We start from the raw sequence: 24222 nt of genomic DNA, 5'->3' as shown, positions 1-24222 counted from the left end.
TACAAAATCAATTGGTAAAATTTTAGTTGAATCGAGTGTTTATAACAAATCAATTGCATATATGTTTTTTAATACTTAACTATGGCTAATTAAGCGATATGCATTTTCACTTAGATTGTTTGATTTTTAAAGTTAATTGTCTAATTAGGGGTAGCATCTAGTACGAATAAGTATTTACCAAATCAATTTATTTGATCATTCAAGCTTTATTTTTGAGGAATCTTAACTAATGTACATGAAAATATACTGCTTTTTTTTTTTGTATAATTTGTAGAGACGGAGTTGAGCTAATTCTCCAATTGGAGGTAGACTAACCCGGACCGGGTGTTACACCGAACCAATGCAATTTACCATAACTAAGTGATTTAATGAAGTGAAAATATACATTAATTAACCATGGTTAAATGGTAGTTGTGTATCTACCAATACATATCATACATTTATTGATATAGTGTAAACACCATATGCAAGTTTTACCCTTCTTGAAAATGTCCTAATAACAACAATTACGTGCTGAAACTTAGAAATTCAAATAAAGATAATTTGCACTGCTTGTTCTGGTGACCCCCTTTACACTATTTACCAGAGTATTTTATTGGCACAATACATAAAGTAGACATTCTAAATTGACCTCAGTTGACAACTAAGTACTCCAATTTTGAGTGCACATTTAGACACTTCAACTCGTCTCTGCTATGTCAATTGATCGAACAATAGACACCTCTAAAATTTCTATGTCACATCAGCCTCGGGGACACAATAGGGACGAGTTGGAGTGTTTAGTTGTCAGGTGAGACCAAGTTGAGATGATCTAGATGCGTACTCTCAAAGTTAAAATACGTACTTACCAACTTAGGCCAAGTTTGAGTGTCTCTTTATGTGTTAGACCTATTTCATTTTGTAATATCTCCTTTTTCAGTGTAACTTTCTAAGTTGTGTTGAATCCATATAATTACCTAATTAACATTGCAATATGTACTGTTCTACTGGAAATGGCCTTGTCAAAGTACAAAATTTTAGCCAATTTTTATTTTTTTACATAATTTTTTAAGCCCTTTTCTCAGTAGTATGAATCACTGTTAATTCTCTAAATGAAATGCTATCTGATTGTACTCGAAAAACAGTTATGATCAAGTTTGATCCAAAAAATGTATGTCTATTGATATTCGCGAATCAGGAAAATATATTGGACAAATAAAGATGAATCAATAATAGACACTGCATTGGATTAACACAAATGACAATCAATGTATAACACTCAGAAGTGTATAAATGATACAGTACATCATCGAGAATCACATAAAATTACAAACAAACAAAAAAAGTGCGGTAGAGTGTAGGGTAAGAAAGGGAAAAATCACGCGGTTGGCAGTTGCAAGATTAGTTGGATGGGGGAGGTGAAAATGTTGGAATGGTTGGAATTGTAGGAATGTTTGGAAGTGATGGCATGTTGGGGAGAGGAATATTGGCAGACATTGGAGGCAGAGTCATTTTCGGGACAGAGGGCAATGTAGGCAATGATGGCAATGGCGAATTAGTTGTTGGAAGTGTTGGCAGAGATGTTACACTTGGCAATGGGGGCAATGTGGATGCTGTTGGCAAGTTTGGAATATTGGGCAATTGTGGCATTGTTGGCTTAGGCAATGATGGGATCGTAGGCAAGTTGGGAAGCTGCAGTAGGCTACGAGCAGCATGACTTGTCGATACACTTGATAAGGACAATAATGCAACGATCAACAAGAGGCCGATTGAACAATTGCTAAAAGCAGCCATATTTGTTGTAATGTGCAAGATTGCTTTGTTTTAGGGAAATGAAGTTAAAGGATGTAATTTGGAAATTTGAGTGAGTTTGATCATTTACTAAAGGGGTATATATATAGAGGGTGAGCTGTTAAAAATTAACTCTATTATTAGTGTATGAGATGTTTGGTGTGGAAGCATAACAACTCTATTACTTATTTTTAGTTTTGCTAATCCTATGTGTGTGTTGATCCTTCCAATGTTGTTCAACTACCTAAGTGATATGTTTGCTGGTCTAATAAATGATGTTCAAAACTTCAAATAACTAATCTGCTCAACAATATTTTGAAGTTCAACACATTTGGTTAAACAATCACATTTGGTAAAACAATCAACAAGGCAACTAAGTTTAGGTAAGAGTCTTTTTTCACATGGACCGATCGTTATTGGTAAAAGTTTATCCGCACTGGGTGTTTAGCAAAGTCAATGAATGTAAGACATATGTCTTGCATATACACTTTTTAACACTTAACCATGGTTGGGTGGAATGCATTTTAACTTTGAAAATTGTTGATTCTTTAAGGTTAATTGTTTAGTTAGGTGTAAACATCAGGGACAAATAAGTATTTCACCGAATCAATTTCCATTGAGCCTATGTTTCCACTTTCCACACCTAACATCTCATCCAAAAGTCTATGTATCCACTTTCCACACCTAACATCTCATCCAAAAATTATGCTTATAGTTCTAAAGAACTTCCCCTATATAAACCCTACAGAGATGATTAAACTCAAATCAAATCAAAACAAAACACAATTTCCTAGTAAAACAAAGCCATCTAGCAAATTATACAACAATGGCTGCTATCAACAATTGCTCAATCCTCTTCGTGATCATAGCATTATTTTCATTATCAAGCATCACCACAACCCGTGCTGCTCGTAGCCTACTGCAACTTCCAAATTTGCCTACGATCCCCTCGTTGCCTCGGCCAACAATGCCACAATTACCCACTATTCCCAATTTTCCAACAGCAGCCACATTGCCACCATTGCCAAGTGTTACATCTTTGCCAACACTTCCAACAGCTAATACACCATTGCCATCGTTGCCCACATTGCCCTCTGTCCCGAAAATGACTCTGCCTCCAATGCCAGCCATGAATCCTCTGCCCAACATGCCATCACTTCCGAACATTCCCACAATTCCAACCATTCCAACATTTTCACCTCCTCCATCCAACTAATTTCGCGGCTTCCAACATTTTACCTGTCTTACCCCCATTGGTCTCTACCGTTTGATGTTGTTTATCTTCTTTTTTTTTCGTTTGTCCTCTTAGTCTTCTTCATTTGTAAACGAAACGATGTATCTTATCATTTGTACTCTATGAGTGTTGTGTGTTGATTATCCAGAAAAAAACTTGGTATTAATATGATGCAGTGTCTATTTTTCAGTTGTATATGTGTTTTTATACAGTATGTCTAATATCAACATATATTGCATTTTTCGAACAAATTGGATCATATTACATATACATATTATTTTTTGAAACTAATGCGATTACTAACTGAAAGAAATCGAGTAAAGAAGTTTAACTAGACCTTGCATATATATATATATATATATATATATATATAAAGCTTACAAAAACTTATATATACCAAAGTAATCTGTTTCCTTGTACAACAATTACCTGGATATACTGATTCCAGAAACTCCTGTCCACCGTAAAACCATGACCAGTAAGAAACGAATCAGCTCAATTTCGCGCACACAAATCATAGTGAAAAACAGTATATTTTCGCGTGCATTAGTTTAAGTTCCTCAATAATGAATCGTCATTGATAGTTTACGTATAAAAGAGAACTTAATTTAATAAACTGACAGCCAGCATAAAACTAACTGAAGATGAACCTCATGAATCTCAACATGAGCAAATGATCAAACCGGTGGCTTTGGTAAAAATCATGTGTATTTGTTTTAAAAAATTCACTTAATATGTATAAAATTATTAATTTAGAACTTGGTAACTTAAAAGTAATAGAATCTCAATTCTCAAACATGTAAACTTTAAATTCTGGCGCCGCTTCTGATTTTCAGTTTTGACTACTTCCTAAAAGGGAAAGAACCCGAACATACAAAGAGGAATAGAACTTGTGAGTTTGGTATTACTATTTTTAGCTCTCTAACATACATATTCTTTCTTTGAGTCAACAGTCAAAAACACATTTGATTAACTATTATTTTTTTTGCGAGTTTCATACCTCAACTATCGATTATTCCATTTACCTACATAAACGATCACTCTCTTTGTGTTAAAACACACCTTGATGTTGGGTAGACCTACACATGCCTGTTGTTGATTGGGAACAAATATTTGGCCAATTCAAGGTGTACGTTTTAATACAAAGAGAGTGATAATTTAGGTAGTTAAAGGGTAAAGGGAACAATGGATAGTTGAGGTATGAAACGCAATTTTTTTTTGACAATTTAAGTGTATTTTTTACCATTAACTTTATTTCTTTCGAGGACAAGATTCAAGATTACATATGGAATCATCTATGTTAGGCTTCACAATATTGTTGGGTTGATTAGTTATTTGACCATCATTAATAATTCAAGCAAACATCTCCTAATGGGCTATTTTGGATCACAAGTTTTTTTTATACGACTTCGAATTTCATACTTAGTAGTAATCATCTCTCTATATTATACAACTCAATTAAGAATATTTTGATTGGTTTAAAAAGGAATTCAAACCAATATAAAATATTTTGTCTAAAATTATTATACTCTTATCTCTTCCAATCTATGCAACATTTTTTAAAATGTTGTCTAAAACAAGTCATTGACATTTCTGTAAATATAAATCAATCTTATTAAGCAAAACGTGAAAACTTAAAGTTAATTTGTTTCTAAATATATAAATGTGTCAATTTTTTTGAAATGACTAGAAAGAAAAGTACTAGTCACATAAATTGGAGACGAGAAAGTAGTAAAAATTGATTTGATTGATTACTATAATAATTAATAGTTTGTCAAATATGGTTGATCCAAACTTCATCTATATATAACTACTTCCATAATATTATTGTCAAATATAGTTGATCCAAAACATCTCATATTTCTCTATATATATTCCCCTTTAGCAAAATGATCAAACTCACTCAAACTAAAACAGAACTTGCATCTCATTACTAACATAATATTGTTGAAACAAATTAGCCATTGATCAAATTGCACACAATGGCTGCTTATAGCAATTGCTCAATCCTCTTCGCGATCATAGCATTATTGTCCTTTTCAAGCATCACCACAAGTCGTGCTGCTCGTAGCCTATTGCAACTTCCCAACTTGCCTCAGCCAACACTGCCACAATTGCCTAATATTCCCAACTTGCCTCAGCCAACACTGCCACAATTGCCTAATATTCCCAACTTGCCTGCAGCATTGCCACCAATGCCAAGTAATGTTGCATCTTTGCCAACACTTCCAACAGCAGCACCATTACCATCTTTGCCCACATTGCCCTCTGTTCCAAAAATGACTTTGCCACCAATGCCTTCGATGCCACTTCCTAACATGCCTGCAATTCCAACTATGCCTACACTTTCACCTCCTCCATCCAACTAATCATCTGGCTTCCAACTGCGTGATTTTTTTTTTACCTATTTTACCCTACTACCGCGTGTGTTTTTTTGCTTTTTTTTTTTAATTCTTTTGTGTGATTCTTGATGTTGTACTGTTTCATTTATACTCTTCTGAGTGCTATACATTTCATTTGTGTTAATCCAATGTAGTGGCTATTACTGATTCGCGTGTATTTGTCCATGAATTCCTACAGCTGTGACCTCGAGTTAACACTACAGTAGTAATAATTGAGTTCATATTTTAGTAGATTTTTATATATATATATATATATCAAGAATTTTTCGTTCAATATCTCCATCGAGCTGCTAAAGAATCGAACCAATCGGATATATAAAACTGAGAAGGTAAATTTCAGAATCAGAAAGAAGAAAGGCATAAGCCGACTTAATATATGAACAAATGACTTCTCATTTTACTCGTAATGACATGAATCACGTGATTTTATAGCTACGTAAATGTATATGGCGTGTTACATATCACAAATCTCAAATATCTTCTTCTTCTTTTCTAAAACTTCATTGGCTGTCAAATACCGTCACATAAAAAATGGGACAGAGGAAGCAAAGTTTGGTCATATTCAGTAAGTCCAATGACAGACTTAAACTATTGGATGCTCATACATTGATGCCCCATGTTCGGTCATTTTTTTTTTCAAAACCTTTAAGGGACCCTCAGTTGGTACCTGGAGAAGAAGTATGTTTAGCCTCGGCAAATTGTAGCATTTAGGGGCTACTCAAGCAAAATTATGCAATTCTCATTTTTCGTGTGTTATAGCCCATGAATATTTTGGTATCGCTTTCAGTCTTCCAAAATATTTACAGTACCTTTCGTAAGTATCCAAAAGAGAAGTATGTGTAGCCTCAGTACGATCCACGTCATATTTGTAGCATTTGAGGACCACTCACGTGGAATTATGCAATTTTCTCATTTTCCGTGTGTATTGCCCATGAATATTTGGTGGTATGACTTCCCGTCAAAAAAAATTTGAAAACTTTACTGGACCCTCATAAGTACTCGGTAGAACAATATATGTAGCCTCTTCATGATCTACGACATATTTATATCATTTAGGGGTTATTCAAGTGGAATTAGGCAATTTTCTCATTTTTCGTATGTGTTAGCCCATGAATATTTTGGTGGTATTACTTCTAGTAAAAAAAAAAATCGCAACCTTTACGGGACCTTACTTAGACGATGGAATATTATGTGTAGCCTCGGCATGATTCACGGTATAGTTGTAGCATTTAGAGGCCACTCAAGCGGAATTAGATGATTTTCTAATCTTTAGTGTGTGTTAGCCCATGAATATTATAGTGGTATGGCTTCCAGTCAATTTCTTTTAAAAACCTTTACGAGACCTTAATGCTTTAGTGGCCCCTTAATGCTTTAATATGTCATGGATCGTGCCGAGGCTACACGTACTTATACCCCGAATATTTAGGGAGTTCCCGCAAAGTTTTTGAAAAATAATTGACCAAAAGTCATACCACCAAAATATTCACAGGCTAACACACGCAAAAAATGAGAAAATCGCCTAATTCCACTTGAGTGGCCCTAAATGCTACAAATATGTTTTGGATCGCGCTAAGGCTTCACGCACTTTTCCCCCGTGTACTTACGGAGGGTCCCGTAAAGGTTTCAAAAAAATTGACCAGAAGTCATACCACCAAAATATTCATGGGGCTCCGTAAGTACTTGGGGGAGAGCTGTGGATCCACGGCATATATCAAGTGAGTATTTTAAGCCAATTATTTTCAAACTCTTTTTAGTTGCAAAGATTTATCAATTGATTATTGTTATTAGAACGTGTTAAGATCAAACGCTTATCATCATGCCAAAAGTTATAGCTGGTAGCAGAAGGCACAACTTTATTTTTTAACTAAGCCCTTCAAGCAAGCGTCATGTTCAATCATGACTCTGAATCCTGGCCAACCCAGCCCCCCTCGTGTGCCTTGTCATAGGCAGGATGTTAGCGTTTCCCAACAGAAAACTTTAAATAAGTATGTTGTTTTCTTGTTCAACCGTTTTTGGTATATATTCATACTAATAGAACGTACGAATAAGACCATGACTCTACAAATTATACTGAAAAACAAGTATATATTTCTGTGTGCATTAGTTTACAATATTATATTGTTGAGTTGATTAGTTATTTGACCATCAAATATTATGCAAACAAACATATCTCCTAGGGAGTTGAACAACATAGGAAGGATAAACAATTACAAGGGTGTGGTTAAGTGGTTGGGATCCTTTAACCCCTTAGCCAATGGTTCTGAGCTCGAGTTTTGGAATGAAGAAATCCCAGGAAGAGAGTGGTCCCTTCAATTGGTCCTACATAATGTGAATCTGAATTAGTTTTGCTAGTGAGTTCCAAATACTCAATTGTCCACCAAATATTGTTGATCCAAGTTTCATCTATACATAACTACTCTTAGAAAACTTGTCGACTTAAAAGTTTGTGCATGTTCCTCAAACTAACATTCAAAAAGATCAACTAACAATGTATAGAGTATTTAGAATTTAAAGCTTATGCTTCTTCACCCAACATTTCACCAAATCCTTCAACTCCCTCAAGAACTTCCCATATATATATACTCCTTATTGTTTATCAATCTCATCAACTCAAATCAAAACACAACTTAATTTCCTTGTGAAAACAAAGCAAATTAGAGCAAATTAACACAATGGCTGCTTCCATCAACTGCTCAATTATTTTCGTGATTGTAGCATTATTGTCCTTATCAAGCATATCGACAAGTCAAGCTGCTCGTAGCCTACTGCAACTTCCCAACTTGCCTACGATCCCCTCGCTGCCTAAGCCAACAATGCCACAATTGCCAAATTTTCCCAACTTGCCCGCAACATTGCCACCATTGCCAAGTGTAACATCTCTGCCAACACTTCCAACAACTAATTCACCTTTACCTTCTTTGCCTACATTGCCCTCTGTTCCGAAAATGACTCTGCCTCCAATGCCCGCAAATCCTCTTCCCAACATGCCATCACTTCCCAATATTCCTACAATTCCAACACTTTCACCTCCTCCATCCAACTAATCTTGCACCTTCCAACGGCGTGATTTTTTACCTTTTTTACTCTTCTGGTCTCTACCGCGTTTTTTTGTTTGTTGTTGCTGTTGTAATTTTAGTCTTTTATGTGATTCTAGACGATGTACTGTATCATTTATATACTTCTGAGTTCTATACATTGATTGTCATTTGTGTTAATCCAATGCAGTGTCTATTATTGATTCATCTGTATTTGTCCAATGTATTTTCCTGATACGTGAAGATCAACGTATGTACATTTTTTTCCAAACAAATTTCATCATTACTGTTGTTCCACAATCAAATGGAATTTCATTTAGAGAATTAATAGTGAGTTGATACTACTAAGAAAAGGGTTTAAGAAATTGTGTGAAAAAAATAATATTAGCTAACATTTTGTACTTTGACAAGGTCGATTTTAGTTGAACACTGGTATAAACTTATCCTCATATGATGTTTATACTAAATCAATAAATGCATGATATGTGTTAAGATATACATAACTATCATTTAACTATGGTTAATAAATTTTTATTTTTACTTCATTAAATCATGTAATTATGATAAATTGCATTCGTTTTGGTGCAAGCCTTTCTCGTTCAATATTTCTTGGTATGTTTCTATGATAGAAAGTCCAAATAAGGCCATGACCATTAAGAAACTTTTCCTCTGCAAATTATATTGGAAAGCAGTATATTTTCATGTTACACCTAATTAGATGGTTAACCTTAAGAATCGAACAATGTAAGAGAAAATGCATATCAATTAAGTTTTAAAATGAGTTAATTTCTCAGATGATCACTCAACTAACAACTTTTATCTGAGAAAGCCACTCAACTTTGTTTTATATATAACACAAAAGTCACTCAACTGATTGACCATTAAATTGACCCACTTTTTATTTTACCGGAATGAATCACTTTTTTTTTCTTTCAATTTGGCTTAAAATAAATTATCCACGTCAGTAATATGTAACGGAAATATCAATTTGTACATGAAATAACAATAGTTGAGTGTCTCTTTTGTTACAAAACAAAGTTGAATGACTTTTTGAGATAATTGTCATTAGTTGAGTGACTTTGTATTGTAAAACAAAGTTGGAGTGACTTTCTAACACAAAAATTGTTAGTTCAAACCATTATGTACATTGGTTTGATATAAACACTCAATGAGGGTAAATTTTTGCCAATTGGTTTTGTAATCGAACGACCAGTCCATGTGAAAAAAGACACTGCATAGAAGTAGAACTCCCCTAACACATGGTTGCCTTCTAATTGTTTGATGAAATGTGTTGACTTCAATATATTGTTGAGCTGAATAGTTATTTGAGCACCAATTATTAGGCAAGAAATCACATCTCCTTGGTAGTTGAACAACATTGGAAGGATCACCTAACAACAGTCCTATAGAACACACTAGTATTAGCAAAAAAAAGTTAAAAGGGGCTTAAGTCGTTGATGACCACTTAAAGTTGTTCACATATTTTATCACTAGTCAAAGGTTCAGGCTGGAGTTCTAAAATGAAGAAACTCTTGGTAGGAAGCACTCTCACTTAATGAATCCTACGCAATGTAAATCTGAATTAGTCTAGCTAGTATTCTTCCGAATACTCAATTTTCCACCAAATATGGTTGATCCAAATTTCATCTATATATAACTACTTCTTAGAAAACTTATTGACTTAAAAGTTGGTGAAAGATCTAAATAAAGTATTTAGAATTTAGAGCTTATGCTTCTTCATCCAACATTTCACCAAAGAACTTTCCCTATATATACCCTTTAGTAAATGATCAAACTCAAATCAAATCAAAACACATCTTAATTTCCTTGTGAAAACAAAGCAATTTAGAGCAAATCAACACAATGGCTGCTTCCATCAACTACTCAATTATTTTCGTGATCGTAGCATTATTTTCCTTATCAAGTATATCGACAAGTCATGCTGCTCGTAGCCTAATGCAACTTCCCAACTTGCCTACGATCCCGTCATTGCCTAAGCCAACAATGCCACAATTGCCAAATATTCCCAACTTTCCAGCCACATTGCCACCATTGCCTAGTGTATCATCTTTGCCTACATTGCCCTCTGTCGTCCCGAAAATGACTCTGCCACCAATGCCAACCATGAATCCTCTGCCCAACATGCCATCACTTCCAAACATTCCTACACTTTCACCTCCTCCATCCAACTAATTAATATTATTATCTTGCAGTTCCATTTTGGGGTGTCATAAATGACTCGTTTATTTATTCAGTCTATTTTGATCCGTGCAAATTCGAGTCAAACTATTCATCACCCCTAGCTCTATTCTACTATATTATTAGTACTTCTTCTTTTATATTAATTGTTCTATCTATTGTTTCTATTCAGCTTTTTCCATGTATTCGAGTTGATTTTCAGATTGTATACTGTTTTTTGATTGTATGTAATGTTTATGTCTTGATTGTGAAACAGAATTTGATGTAGTAATATTTATGTTGTTACTAATTATTTCTGTTTACTAGTATCAACCAATGTCTAGTATTACTTTATCAATATATAGGAATAAGTCACTTTGGCCGAGTGGTTAAGGCGTGTGCCTGATAATTACATGGGGTTACCCCGCCAGAGCTCGAATCTCTCAGGCGACGATTCCTTTTTCTTTTTTCCGATGTCCGATTCCCACATTAAAACCAAATATATTTATAAGAACTATAAATTTACTAGATCTTCACCACCCCGTTCAAAATTTCATGAGGCAAAGCCAATATTATAGTTACAGGTTCAAAAGAACCCAATGAAGGCAAACATGGAGAACTATCTATGGGATTAATAGTGGTTTTAAATGTATGGATTTGATCAAATTTGAACAGGTTAAACGAGTTAGAGTTAATAAATAAACATGTCATGACCCAATCCATCAAAATACTTTTAGTGCAACTTAGCAAGAAACTGCCAAGACATAAGCATAACGCTACCATTCACCTTGCAAATTGATCCTAAAAGACTTACCTCGTATAACTCATTTAGATCAATCAGTTCAAACCATTGACAAACTCACCTTCCTTTTGTGTAGTGAATACAAAAGGCATGTAATTCACATGCACTAGAACTTCATCAGTCATCATTACTGTACGACAACAACAACATACCCAGTATAATCCCACAAAATGGAATTTAAAAAGGGTAGAGTGTATGCAGGCATTTCCCTACCTCAGAGGTAGAGAGACTATTTTTGATAGACCCTCAGAAATTTACCAGATACTTTTCTTCAATATCTGAATAATATAACAATCACATTCAGTGCCCAGTATATTCTTGTATGGACATGTAAATTTCAACTTTCTCATGTCATAAATTATTGAAAATTGTTCCATAAAAGAAGTTGTGAATTACAGATGAACATAACTGATGATATACTCAAATGATACAGAAGGGGCTTAGGTTAAATAAAATTTCCTTAACCGTACGCGAACCTTTACAGAATGTGAGGAACAAGTGAAAATGCTACTCTTACTCTCTGTCAAAGCTTCATTTATAAATTATGCCCTTCTGAACTGGCATCAAAACAATGTATGCCGGGCAAAAAAATTGGGAAATCCTATTTTCCGTGTTATTTCTTGAACAAATGGGACAGGCAAAGCCGTAAACTATCAATTTGGCTCCCTGCATGTCTAATTTACATTATGACAGATATCCGAAGTATAAAATAAGTTTGTCTCATGATTCAAAGAAAATCAGGCTGGCCTGTGGATGTCAAGCAACGATGCCACATGCGGCTGTTAGGGTCAACAACCCTGGGTTTAGAGATGACTTCTGGAATTGGAAAGTAGACATAATGAGTGTTGCATATACCTACTGTGATACCACTATATCCAGCAAATGCACCATGAACCTGTCAAAATGAAGGGTGTTTATCGAATAAATAAATTTGAATAATGTCTCAATCACGGAAAATACAAGTTAAGAAGGAGAAATCTAATTCCAGATTGAAGGACTTACAGCATTTTGCCCAAGTACGGTGCACAGAATACCATCTGAAGCATTTGCACGGCATGCACGGATCATGTATGTAGGATCAATGTATTTCACATCAGCTGTCTCTCCGAGCTCCTTGAAGTACTTTTTAATCTGTCAGAGAACAGGCAGATTATTATAAATTCTCATTCTCATAATAAGAACGGATAAGAAGTGAGCCATGAGCTTTCATGTGCAAGGACATTTCTACTACCAGGTACGGTGCTTTAAGAATCAATCAATCAACTACACCTCACAAATTAGTTGGGGATCGTTATACAGATGTTGTATAGCATTCAGTGGATTTATAATGATTTTGACTATTTTTACACTGGCGGTCAACCTACCACAATGCTCCACCTGTATCCTAGCTTGAGACCGGCTGTGCATTGTGAAGCTCACGTGGGCAGAGTTGAGGAGATAAAGTGATGACGACCACAGATTAGATACTAGGAGCAGTAAAATGACTGAAGATATTCTCATTTATTGAACGAAGCAAGGACACCAGTCATAGCAGCTTAATATGCAATTATCGGTTATTCTTAATGAATTGGTATTCAGGTAAGTATTTTCTTCTTAAAATATTCCCGAACAAAAGTTTCAATATTCACATGTGCAATATAAGAGACCACACAAAAGAGTTATATCCAGCTAAAAGGCTCCTCAAGACCTCCGTAAAAATCTCAAAAAGGTTCATGATCCAAATGAAAGACAGCCTTGAACAACAGATGCATGAAAAAGAACTTTGAAAGATAATCAATGCAATGTTAAATAGAGAACCGCGTGCCTTGTGCTCATATTTGGACAAAGATACCACTTAGAAGTGATATGGTGAAGTAACTTGAATTTCTCTAAAGAAAAGAAAACTATGAAGGAATGAAATCCTCACGATGACAAAAGGTTGTACACAATAACATGCATTGCGAATATTTAAGGTGCATGTAGCAACAATACCAGAATAAAGCTGGGAAGTTACTAACCTCTTGTTGCAAATAAACACCAATGTCTCCAAGTACAGCATTTCCAGATGCATCTTTTGCATTGGTTTTCTCAAGGAAATCCTGAAATGAAGGTTGTGCCGGAAGTCAAATGTTAAAAAATCAAAAACTGACCCATCTATTTTCATTCATTGATATAGTTTGCAAACAATAAATTACGACAAAGCAACCAAAAACTGTAAACCTCTAAGTGACTTTTGAACTTTGTCTAGTATAGCGACAATATTGAACTGAAAGAAAGTAAAAAAAGAATATCTAGTATATAAATAAAAAGCAAAGGGGATAAGTTATGGGAAAGAATAATAATTACTTCACCAAATATTGAGATCTTATTAACTAAAATAGTGTCTTAAGCTTGGCAGCAGGTCAATTTTTATCCCTATTTTCTTACCTTCAGCACAAAAGATCCTGCAAGTTTGCTAAACCTGAGCACTTCTCATTCGAGTAATGAAAAAATGCAAATGGATTCCTACAAGACAAATGGAAATTGCACTAGAGAGAACGTGACCATAGTAAAAGGACAACCATGACTCTGGTCTTTTTCCACAATTCCCGATTATATGGATTTGGAGTCCTTAACTATAACACACATTATAGAGAGGATACAGATGGTAGGCAGAAGTTAAGGAAGAAAAGGAAGCAGTGACGGGGATAATTATGAAGTGCAATTTACTGTTGTTCATGTACTTTAACTATAGCTGTGACCTTTGCACGTGCAAGTTTCATTAGTTTTATAGAGACTGCTTTCAGGTTCTGTTAGTTGGACCAAAAGTCTATGTTTAGCAAACATAAAGGACCATATTTGCTCGGCATAATACAATAGAGATAAAAATAAACCAATACCAAACCTAAGGGACCTATTCGGTTAAAAAAAAAAACTCATCTAATGCTACATCCCAATGCAGCACAACCATAATTATGACATAACTAACCTGCCCAGCTCCCTCTGCTGCACAGATCACAGCTGATCCCTTTGTCTCTAGCAGATATTTTAGATGCCGCAAAACACCATGAGGGCCATGCAGATTAAAAGGCACCTGAAATATGAAATAAGATACGATCTTAATGAGGAACTCCTCAGAAAAACATTTGTAACATCTTATAGATATCAGTCATACCTCTGGAATCAAGCATATGTCTATTTGTCCACTAGCTAAGGATGCTTGCATAGCTATAAACCCACTACTACGGCCCATCAACTTCACAATTCCAATACCACGATATGCACTGTGTGCCTGCAAAAGAGCCAAAAAGAAACTTCATCTAAAGCAGATTGCATGGAAGAAGTATGATTTTTAACAACTGTAAATGAGGAAAAAGTAAATGAGCACTTTTCTTCTGGAAATCAATCCTTAACATGAGATAATATTTTTGAAGATGTAAGTTTAGAGGTGAAATAAGAAATACTTGATTAAACAAACTCAAGGTCTAACAAATAGGGGGAAACTAGTCACTGATAACCAGGAACTTCCAAGAAAGAAAGAAAAAAAGTCAGAAGATTCTGTCAAACAAGGAGTTTTTGCAGGATTTCAAAATACATGATGACTATGAGCCCGTTTGGATTGGCTTGAAAAAAATAACGTTTAAGCTAAAAATGACTTTTAAGTCAAAAAGAAAAAAGTGGGGGGGGGGGGGGGGAACCAACTTTTAATTTTTAACTTCTTTTTGTAAATTGTAACTTATTTTAAACACTTTTTTGATTTGCCAAACACTTCCAAAATTTAAAAAATAACTTAAAAGCTGGTTTGACCAATCTTAAGCCAATCCAAACAGGCTCTATGTCTTGAACTTGTAGTGAAGATCACAAAAATGTAACCGCACTGAGACATATTCACAAAAGAGAGGTTGATGAGATTGTCTATGGAATTCCTTCTCAAAAGAGATTGTCAATTGATTAAAGTCAGAAGGAGGTCCAGCAAATTGAAGGGAGCAAAGCATAGGAAAAGAAAGGGCAAGGTGCAGGTCATTTGATAGAAGTGTAGAAGGTTTTTCCTGTCATGGAATAGGCCATAGCAGAAAGGATGAAATTGTAGTAGATCATAAAGTAGTACCTCAATGTAAGCAGAATTAATGGCTCTCTGTGCTTCTTCAACAGCAGTATCAAAACCAAATGTCTTATCCATAAGCATAATATCGTTGTCTATAGTTTTTGGCACACCAACTACTGCCGCCTTTATACGTCTTTTACGGCACTGTACATCCAGTAAGACAAAATCAAACTAGAATTTCTAACAATAGCAGTTAGACTAGATGTTATTGGCCATTCAACAACCAAGAACATTAGGGAGAAACTATTAGACTGTTATATATCCATGCTCATCTGAAACATTTTCTTTCTACAATTTCAGGGAGAACTTTAATTTCAATGCATAAGTTTCTATGAAAGAGGGGCATTCACTCTACTTGTCTAATGGAAACACTAGAGGGAATCACTTATTCTCGATTCACTCTCTATACGGTCTCCAACTACACACCAAACCTCAAATAATCAGAGAACAACAGTCAACAATGCATATCGACCCCATATGAATATAGAGGCCAGGCATAACAACCTCATCATGAATTGCATTTGCACCAGCATGTGTACCATTTCCACCCAGCACAAAGAGCATGTTGATTCCTCTTTCCTGACGAGTAAAAGAAGTGGATCTTAGATAAATCCTAGCAAAATCATCCCTCATGCAACAATCGAAGCAAGCTTTATTCGTAGTATACGAGAAAGTCAGTTAAGTACCTGGATGCTGTCCACGATGTCACTAACTTTAGGTCCTCCACGTGATACTCCCAGCAAGCTTCCCCCTGAAAGATGAACATTTTGCACCACTTTCCTGGATAACTAAGAACAAAGCATGTGAACAAAAATCAGTAAAACACCTAATCTCATTAAAGAGAAATTTATCCATTGTATAATAATACCTTATCAGTAATACCTTATCCATTGTAGAATAATACCTTATAAGTAATGACCGTTTAGAGACTAAAGTTAGGATTTTGCACTTAATTCTGAATAACAGAACTTAAATTTTAAGGAGCATTTGGGCAGCGAAAAAGAGTTGAAGTAACTTACTGGCATTTCGGCTAAATCTTTTTCCGAAAACCCACGATATCCAAAAGGAATTCCCACAATTTTCTTCACTCCATATATCTCAAGGGTGATAACTATCTGCATCATGTGAAAACAAAGAGAGGATGAGGAACAACACCAGTGAGAAGCAAGCAACTACATCCGTGAGAAATCAAGAATCAAAACCAAACAATAATAATATGCTAATACCTGTCGAATAACATCATTAAGCCCGGGGCAAAGTCCACCACAAGTTACAATCGCTGCTTTCACCTCTTCTGGCTTGAAAAATATTTTCTCTCGAGGACCAGCACGGTGAACCCTGAAAATAATTTGTTCCGTATTCATGATATGTGTTAAAGGCTTACCAAATTTAAAATAAGAATCATGCTTGGCACAAAATTATTAATTTACACCCTGAGTCGCAATTCTTAAAAGGCAGTCAAAACTCTTCTACTCAATGTTCAGTAATTCTATACCAAAACAAACACTTATAAGGAGCTAACTTTGTTCAGCATCACAATTTCCCCCAAATTCCAGTAATAGATAACGTGTAATTTCCTAAAACACTCCCCTCATCATTGGAAGAACTCTTTTAACATCTCACTATCTAGTTTTATTTCTATCAGGTATGAGAAAGAAAATCTTGAACTTAGAAGATGGCAAGGAAATGGATAGTGCCAAGTTGGTTGTTGAACGGTCTGGATAGTGGAAAAAGCAACATTGATAGAGGACTTCAATTTGTGGCAATTGGGAGCAGGAGCTCGTAGATGCAGAAAGATTAATTAATAATCTGGAATCATTTTGTCAATCTATAGACATGCATTGCACTATGAAAGGCTTGCACCTAATAAAAGGGGGTGAGAGTGGTTAAACTGATACTAGTACAAAGTTAAGTTTGTATCATTTCCTCAACAGGTATATAATGGTATCCATGCAACTCTTTAAAGTAGAAAAGGTAAAGAACTTTACCATTGCTCTACCCATGAACAATTGGAATCGATGCACTCGGCACCAGCAGATGTGGGGGAGGAATAATTAATTACCTGAAACGTAAATTGCTTACTTAGATCAACTAGAATTAAATAATACGAGTGGACTTGGAGGAAATAGAACAAAAAACAAAACAAAAAAAGCAATCATTTACTTTTTCGCCAGCAGAAAAAACAAATAGCGTACTTGCTCAACTACTTCGGTCATTCCGAAGATGGTCCTATTACACTTCCCGGGAGTCGAACCAACTTTTGACTAAGATAATCAAATATATGTTTTAACCATTTTGAAATGGGACAGGTTGAAACTTTAATTTTTTTCAAATAGTATCTAAATGATCAAAAATTTAGACTAATTAATAAAAATTGATCCTTGATATGCGAAAGGCCTATCAATTTCGAAACAGTGAGATACTACCATCTTCAGCAAGGATACGCTCTTAATTAATGGAAGAAAAAATACTTGTGAATCAACACTGGATTTTTTAGCTTTTTGAACTGCCAACCTACTTTCCATCTAAATGATCCACACGACATGGAGGTGTATTTTTCCCAGTAGAGAAAGAATTCACTATTGAAGACTTTACATAAATGTGAATCAAATAGTAAAAAGCCCCATCCCAAATGTAAGGCTTCTAAAGATAGCTATTTTTCCTGACTGTTTAATTTATCTATATTTATATCTTTTCTCAGTACCAAGTTAAAAAGTACATTAATACGAGCCAGAGCATTTCCACATTCGAATTAAAGACAATTACCAAGCAGTTGGAGATCACTGGTGAGAAGTAGATATGCCACAAAATAATCAACTACATATTAAATTACATGGTCTTTGACCTAAATTCCATTACCCTCAAATTAGTTCATGTTTTTGTTAATATAGTGTATTTTGAAGAATTTTGGCATGAAGCGGTAGATCAATATGACACAATTACTAGAAAAAGAAGCATGTCACTTTTTACTATCACAATCAACAGGAGACTGAATTCGGTTAGTGAAACTATGCAAAATCAGTAGGAGCTTACTTTAAGAAGTACTCTGTCATTATTATTAATGTAACCATGCCATTTTTCATCTGAGGGGTAACCTTCTGCAAACTTTTCAGTAATTGGAGTCCTGTAACAGGAATGATGCATTAAAGTTAGTAAAATTACTCCTCAAGCAAAATTTTCTGCCCGAAATTTTCATTATATTAAGCAAGTATATTTCTTTCCATTTAATTAGCAGACCACCTGGCCAAGTGCTTTCCAACAAAATATGCGAGAAAACTATCAATACTAAACTTTGGAGAATTGATAAAGCCAGACATAGAGACCTGAAAGTCGAAACACTAGTGATAGATACAACAAAGTAACTAATGCTACAAAACAGCAGGATAATCAAATTTGAACTGAATACTCCTCCATTCCAATTTATATGATACTCGACAAAGTATTTGACACAATTCCAATAATATATATAACTTTCCAACTCATACTATTATTCGAGATTTTAAACTTTCATATGATATTTGGTCCAAAACATTTCACTGTTCATATTTAATACAAGTACTTTCTTTCTTCACTCTTGAATGGCATCTCTTCTTTTTTTCCCGAAAATCAGGTGATTCTGGCTGCAGCTGCTCATACTAAAGTATTAAACTTGATGTCCAGTTAAATACATTATGCAAAAGAAATGGATGGAATATCAATATAGCACCTTAGTATCAAATTTAAACTCCTAGAAATTTCTACAATTCTTCACTAAATAAACCTAAACACTTCACCACTATTTCCAGTTCATCTACCAATTCAACAAATAGTTCCTTTTTTATAACCATAGTGTCCAGGTCAACTTGAGCGCATCTGACTAATTTCATTGAATACCTAACACCTCCTAACTTTGTCCACCACGACTTAAAAAAATGGAAAGAAGTCACCTAGTTTTTGTCGCTACTAAGATTTGAATCCGAACCTCATGGTGGTCAACCACTTCATTGATCACTACATACACACAAAAAAAGAAAACTATTCCCTCTGCCCCAATTTATGTGACATAGTTGGAATTTCAACATTCAAAATTCTAAACTTTGACGGAAACTGGGACATAGAAACTTCAAGTTTTTTTAAATAAAATTTATATATTTGAAAACTATCTAAACAATACTATAAAATCACAATACTTAACAACTTAAAATACTTAAAAAGCATACCAAAAAAGTTCCAATTAAAGAAAAATTTGATTGACTGTCGAAATTTTAAATGTGACACATAAATTGATACGGAACAGAGAAAAGTAAACTAAAATTCAAAAAAGGCAGTTCTTTAAAAAGGAGATTACCTCATTTTTAGACAGAAAGTAGAAGGATACGAAACGGCATCGGGGAATACATCAGTCATATGAGGAATATTAAAACGAGCCTCAAATTCTCTCTGATACTTTAACTTCCAATCAGGATCACTAAAATCGATGCCGACGCCGACGCCGGCAGCGGCACTTTTCGATACTCCGTTTCCAGCTTGCACTCGAATTCTCAATCTCCGGCAAGTTCTATTCAAATTCCTTACAGTTCTCAACCTAACAGAACCTAAAAATAGATCATGATCGGTGTAACCAGTCGTCGACGGCAGAATCGCTTTCTTCCCGATCGCCGGCGAAAGAGACTCCATTAAAACCAACAGTATATTTGTACCTACTATGTGTATATATATATATATGTATATATAGGTGACCGATGGAGAGATCGGAGACGGAGAGTGACGGAGAAAGAGAGAAGAGAGAGACAAAAAAAACAGTAGTCGAATTTAGCAGCTAGCCGGAGAAAAGAGAGAGAAATTAATTTTTGATTTTTTTTAATTTATTTCTATTTTTTGGGGTTTGACTATTTTTCTTTTTCTTGTTTTCTTTCTAGGTTTCAGCCGTCCAAAGCAAAAAGTTTTACATTCACTTTCACTAGTGACGTTTAATTAATATTTAAATTAAAATATTAAATTTATATATTTAAATATTGTTAAAAAAAGTACTAAAAAAATATAGCTTAACATAATAATCAAAATTTATATTATTTAACTCTTGTAAAGTAAAATGTAATAAGTAAAAGTGAACAGAAAAAATGATAGTCAAAGTGTACAGAAGCTAAATCAATCTTTAGACATTATAATTATCAAGATAGCTTTTCAGTTTGAATATGACAATTACAAGTAAATACTTAAGAGTATAACATGATGGGTGAAACACTGGCTTTTATGGGGCCTTCTGATCGTGAAAAAATAACTTTATAAAAATTATTGGAAAGATAATTATAAAAAAAAATGTTTAAAGTAGAGGTTTGAAGAGAGACTCGCGTCTGATTTGATAATTGGTAACTTTAACGATAGCTGCGCCACCTTGAATATTCTTATCTATGTTTTGTTGCTATAAATATTCTTTTTACTTATCATCATGAGGAGAAAAAAGTGCCTTTTCATATCGCAAAAACAAACTTTTAAATAAAATCTTCTCAATTATGACCTATAAAGTCATATCAGCAATTTTACATATTCTACTTCCTTTTCTAACTTTTCATTCGTCAACTTATTAATTTCATTTTGTAAGAAATTAGAGAGGACAAGACAGCAAATTCTACAATCGCACTACTTTAAATTTTTTATAAAAAAAGAACAGATAAATTTCGTACCTAAATAATAAAATTTATTATTAATCTAATAAATATAATGACCCGTTAGGTCATTTTGAGAACGAGTCTTCTTTCCTTCATAAAAGACTCATTCCGTACATTTAAATTGTAAATTTTAGACTATTTGATAACTTCATTTAATTAATTGATGGGTAATTTTAAATAATTAATTTAATTGATGGGCTAAAGTGTTAATTTATTTAATACTTATACCACTTTTCTTATATTTAATAAATTAGGTTAGTAGGATTTGTCATTTTAGTACATAATTAATTTAGAAAAGAAAAAGAAGGGAATAAATAATAATAAAAAAAAAAAAAATTATATACATATACACACAATCTGATGGCATTAAGCCATCAGATGTGCGGCGGCAAACAAGAAAAAAAAAACCGCAGAAACAAGAAAAAAAAATATGGAGGAAGAAAGAAAAGAAAGGGGAAAAGAAAAATAAAGGAGAAGAGAAAAATAGGGATTTTTATTCCAAAACGTCAAGTAATTATTCTCATCCTTTCCATTAAATTTTCATATGATTATGAATATATTTTTAGGGTATATTGGTGGAGAAACAATGTTGAAATAAGAAAATATGACCCTAGGGTTCTTCATATAAAATCTTGATTTGGGGGTCAAATAACGATCCGTTTTAGCTGAAATTTGACATGTGAGTTTATTTTATCATGAGTGAACATAATCGGAAAGAAAATTTCAGATTTGATTTCAATGACATAGAATGAGTTAGTTCCTGAATTTTGATATATTAAAATAGATAATTAAATATTAGGTATATTATATTTTATGAATTACATTAAATTTATGATATTAGGGAAATTAGAACCTAACCCTAGGCTTAAAATTTGAAAATATGAGAGTTGACATGTTATTTGACGTCAACATTAAGAATTTGATTATAGATTTGGGTAGGTTTTGGATCTAGGCTAGACATATAATAATATGGATGTTGTTAGATTCGAAATCTTATTGTGGTTATTTATTTGACTAGATTACATTGATTTGGAGACCCAACAAAAAAGGAAGGCTCAAGTACCGGTGTAATTGCTTGATTAATTAAGGCAAGTGAATTTCTAAACCTCAGTTTAAGCTTATAGATGCTTGTATTTCCGTGTCATATATACTAGGGAGTAATGAGAACTGGACTGGGTTATTGACTGTATGATTGACCTTAAAAATGAAGATGAGGGGTATAAAATGGTGATCTAATGACATGTATTGGTGGAATTGATATGTTGTGATTATGGGTTTATTTTGGACATGTGAAATGACTATGTTGATGTGAGATATGCAATATTATTATTGTTGTCATGTTATTATCGTGAATTATATGAACATGAATTGATTGCATTGGTTCTGACATATTATGTGAGACTGAAAATGATACGAAATAAAAGGGGTCGGGCCACACGCTCTGTGGCAGGTAATATGAAACAAAGGGGTCGGGCCACACGCTCCGTGGCAGGTATTGTGAAACAAAAGGGGTCGGGCCACACGCTCCGTGGCAGGTATTATGAAATAAAGGGGTCGGGCCACACGCTCCGTGGCAAGATATATATATTAAGGGGACGGGCCACACGCTCCGTGGCATGTTACATGGACAGAAATGTCCCCCATGGGTTCCGGACTGTGATTCAGCGGATGTGTACCGATAGGACAGACATGCATCATTTCATTGCACTGCATTGCACCTTTCTGATATTTATGACTTTGTGTTTACCCCCATATTGCTCTGTATGCTGAACTTGACTTGGTATGATTTATTGACAAGACTATTGATGAGTATTTGTGGACTGTATTACTGTTGTTATTGTACAAGTGTAGAGTTGGGCTGATTTTATGCAGGTTGTAGTTAAGGAGGTTCGGTTGAGAGGACAGGAGTACTTGTATCTATTAAGCTTTGCTTAGTTTTAGCTATCCACTTGCTGAGTACCGTGTTGTTTGGTACTCACCCCTTGCTTCCACACTTGTGTAGGTTGTGAGCCCGGATCTGCTTGATCTTCTACTGTTTTCCACTACAGTCGAGGTTATCAATTCCGAGTGTTGAGGTAGCTGTTACATCCATCTAGCGGACACCTCTTACTCTTTTATTATGTTTTAGTCCTACTCTAGAGACAAAGACATTGTGACTGTATTTTCTTTCATACTTCGGTAATATATTAGTGGCTTGTATATGTGACAACCAGTCTTGGGGGATTTTGGAGATTATTTATTTATTTTTGACTAAGTTAAACCTTGTTTTATCTCAATTACTTCCGCATTTACTTTCCGTTGAGTTTTAGGCTGACTTATCTCGGTGGGTTGAGATGAGTGTCATCACACCCGAATTTGGGTCGTGACAATAAATTAATAATAAGTTATTATAAAATTCAATTAGATACGAATTATTTAGTAATAGCTAATTTTAATTATTATCTTTTAGTATCCTAAAAGTTGACGACTTTAATTTAGAGGAATAATAGGGAAAGTTCATGTATTTTGATAGCTTCAAACGTGGTCGGTTTATTTCTTTTTCTTTCTACAACAACGATGACATAAGTGTAATTTTATACATAAGGAATAGAGTGTACGTTGATGGCAGCAGTGGCGGAGCCATCCGAACCCCCTTCGGCAAAAAACTATACTACTTATACTTGGTTAAAATAATATTTATGTATATAAAATAGATGTCGAACCTTCTTCGACTAGTTCGTGCTAGTTATTCAGATTTTGAACCTCTTTATTCAAAATTCTGACTCCGCCGCTGGATGGCAGAGCTACATATTGTACTTAAGGATGTCAACTTTTTTGTGAATTTATTTTTTTATATTTTCATTTATTATCAAGGCTTCACTATTAATGTACGCAAATTTTACGAAGTAGTATTTGCATTATTATTATTAATTGCACTATGCCATCATGTCGAACAATAATGAGTCGTGGCTACTCAATTATTTCTCTTACAAATGGAATATTTAAAAACCTAAGATTCGAATCTCTTCTTTTGTTAGGTTTATTCTTTTATCCCACTTCTAAAGGTGAATTGTCCTTATTCTAATCTTATTTTTTTAATAAATTTTATCG

General features: G+C 34.3%; 5 protein-coding genes across 5 annotated transcripts; 3 read left to right on the top strand and 2 right to left on the bottom strand.

Annotated features, from left to right (window-relative positions):
- Positions 1-1202: 1202 nt before the first annotated feature.
- LOC129871085 (protein PELPK1-like) lies at positions 1203-1827 on the bottom strand. The gene has a single exon (XM_055945953.1). The coding sequence runs from the start codon at positions 1771-1773 to the stop codon at positions 1381-1383; it is 393 nt and encodes a 130-aa protein (XP_055801928.1). The 5' UTR covers positions 1774-1827; the 3' UTR covers positions 1203-1380.
- A 708-nt stretch (positions 1828-2535) lies between these two features.
- LOC129871086 (protein PELPK1-like) lies at positions 2536-3199 on the top strand. Its single transcript, XM_055945954.1, has one exon. It carries the CDS (start codon positions 2597-2599, stop codon positions 2984-2986), a length of 390 nt encoding a protein of 129 aa, XP_055801929.1. The 5' UTR covers positions 2536-2596; the 3' UTR covers positions 2987-3199.
- Positions 3200-4916: 1717 nt separating this feature from the next.
- LOC129871087 (protein PELPK1-like) lies at positions 4917-5611 on the top strand. The gene has a single exon (XM_055945955.1). The coding sequence runs from the start codon at positions 4987-4989 to the stop codon at positions 5371-5373; it is 387 nt and encodes a 128-aa protein (XP_055801930.1). The 5' UTR covers positions 4917-4986; the 3' UTR covers positions 5374-5611.
- A 2386-nt stretch (positions 5612-7997) lies between these two features.
- On the top strand, positions 7998-8724 carry LOC129870955 (protein PELPK1-like). The gene has a single exon (XM_055945824.1). It carries the CDS (start codon positions 8079-8081, stop codon positions 8448-8450), a length of 372 nt encoding a protein of 123 aa, XP_055801799.1. The 5' UTR covers positions 7998-8078; the 3' UTR covers positions 8451-8724.
- Positions 8725-11734: 3010 nt separating this feature from the next.
- On the bottom strand, positions 11735-20305 carry LOC129870998 (ATP-dependent 6-phosphofructokinase 5, chloroplastic-like). Its single transcript, XM_055945864.1, has 13 exons — positions 19812-20305; positions 18518-18608; positions 17473-17546; positions 16711-16822; positions 16504-16599; positions 16171-16272; positions 15989-16063; positions 15488-15628; positions 14555-14671; positions 14369-14473; positions 13419-13499; positions 12424-12552; positions 11735-12316 (listed from the first exon to the last, which is right to left on the bottom strand). The coding sequence occupies exons 1-13, from the start codon at positions 20138-20140 to the stop codon at positions 12149-12151; spliced, it is 1620 nt and encodes a 539-aa protein (XP_055801839.1). The 5' UTR covers positions 20141-20305; the 3' UTR covers positions 11735-12148.
- Positions 20306-24222: the final 3917 nt, after the last annotated feature.

The sequence above is a fragment of the Solanum dulcamara genome, chromosome 10 (assembly GCF_947179165.1).
Source record: "Solanum dulcamara chromosome 10, daSolDulc1.2, whole genome shotgun sequence".
NCBI classification, from domain to species: Eukaryota; Viridiplantae; Streptophyta; class Magnoliopsida; order Solanales; family Solanaceae; genus Solanum; species Solanum dulcamara.
This window is presented reverse-complemented; position numbering and strand designations above follow the sequence as displayed.

Excerpts from the sequence above, each read along its gene's own strand:
- LOC129871087 (XM_055945955.1), top strand. The coding sequence starts at position 4,987 with ATGGCTGCTTATAGCAATTGCTCAATCCTCTTCGCGATCATAGCATTA.
- LOC129871086 (XM_055945954.1), top strand. The coding sequence starts at position 2,597 with ATGGCTGCTATCAACAATTGCTCAATCCTCTTCGTGATCATAGCATTA.
- LOC129870998 (XM_055945864.1), bottom strand. The coding sequence starts at position 20,140 with ATGGAGTCTCTTTCGCCGGCGATCGGGAAGAAAGCGATTCTGCCGTCG. Across the intron at positions 15,629-15,988 it reads CAAATGCAATTCATGATGAG|TGCCGTAAAAGACGTATAAA; the intron begins GTTGTTATGCCT and ends CTGGATGTACAG. Across the intron at positions 14,672-15,487 it reads TTAATTCTGCTTACATTGAG|GCACACAGTGCATATCGTGG; the intron begins GTACTACTTTAT and ends GCTCTTTTGCAG.
- LOC129870955 (XM_055945824.1), top strand. The coding sequence starts at position 8,079 with ATGGCTGCTTCCATCAACTGCTCAATTATTTTCGTGATTGTAGCATTA.
- LOC129871085 (XM_055945953.1), bottom strand. The coding sequence starts at position 1,773 with ATGGCTGCTTTTAGCAATTGTTCAATCGGCCTCTTGTTGATCGTTGCA.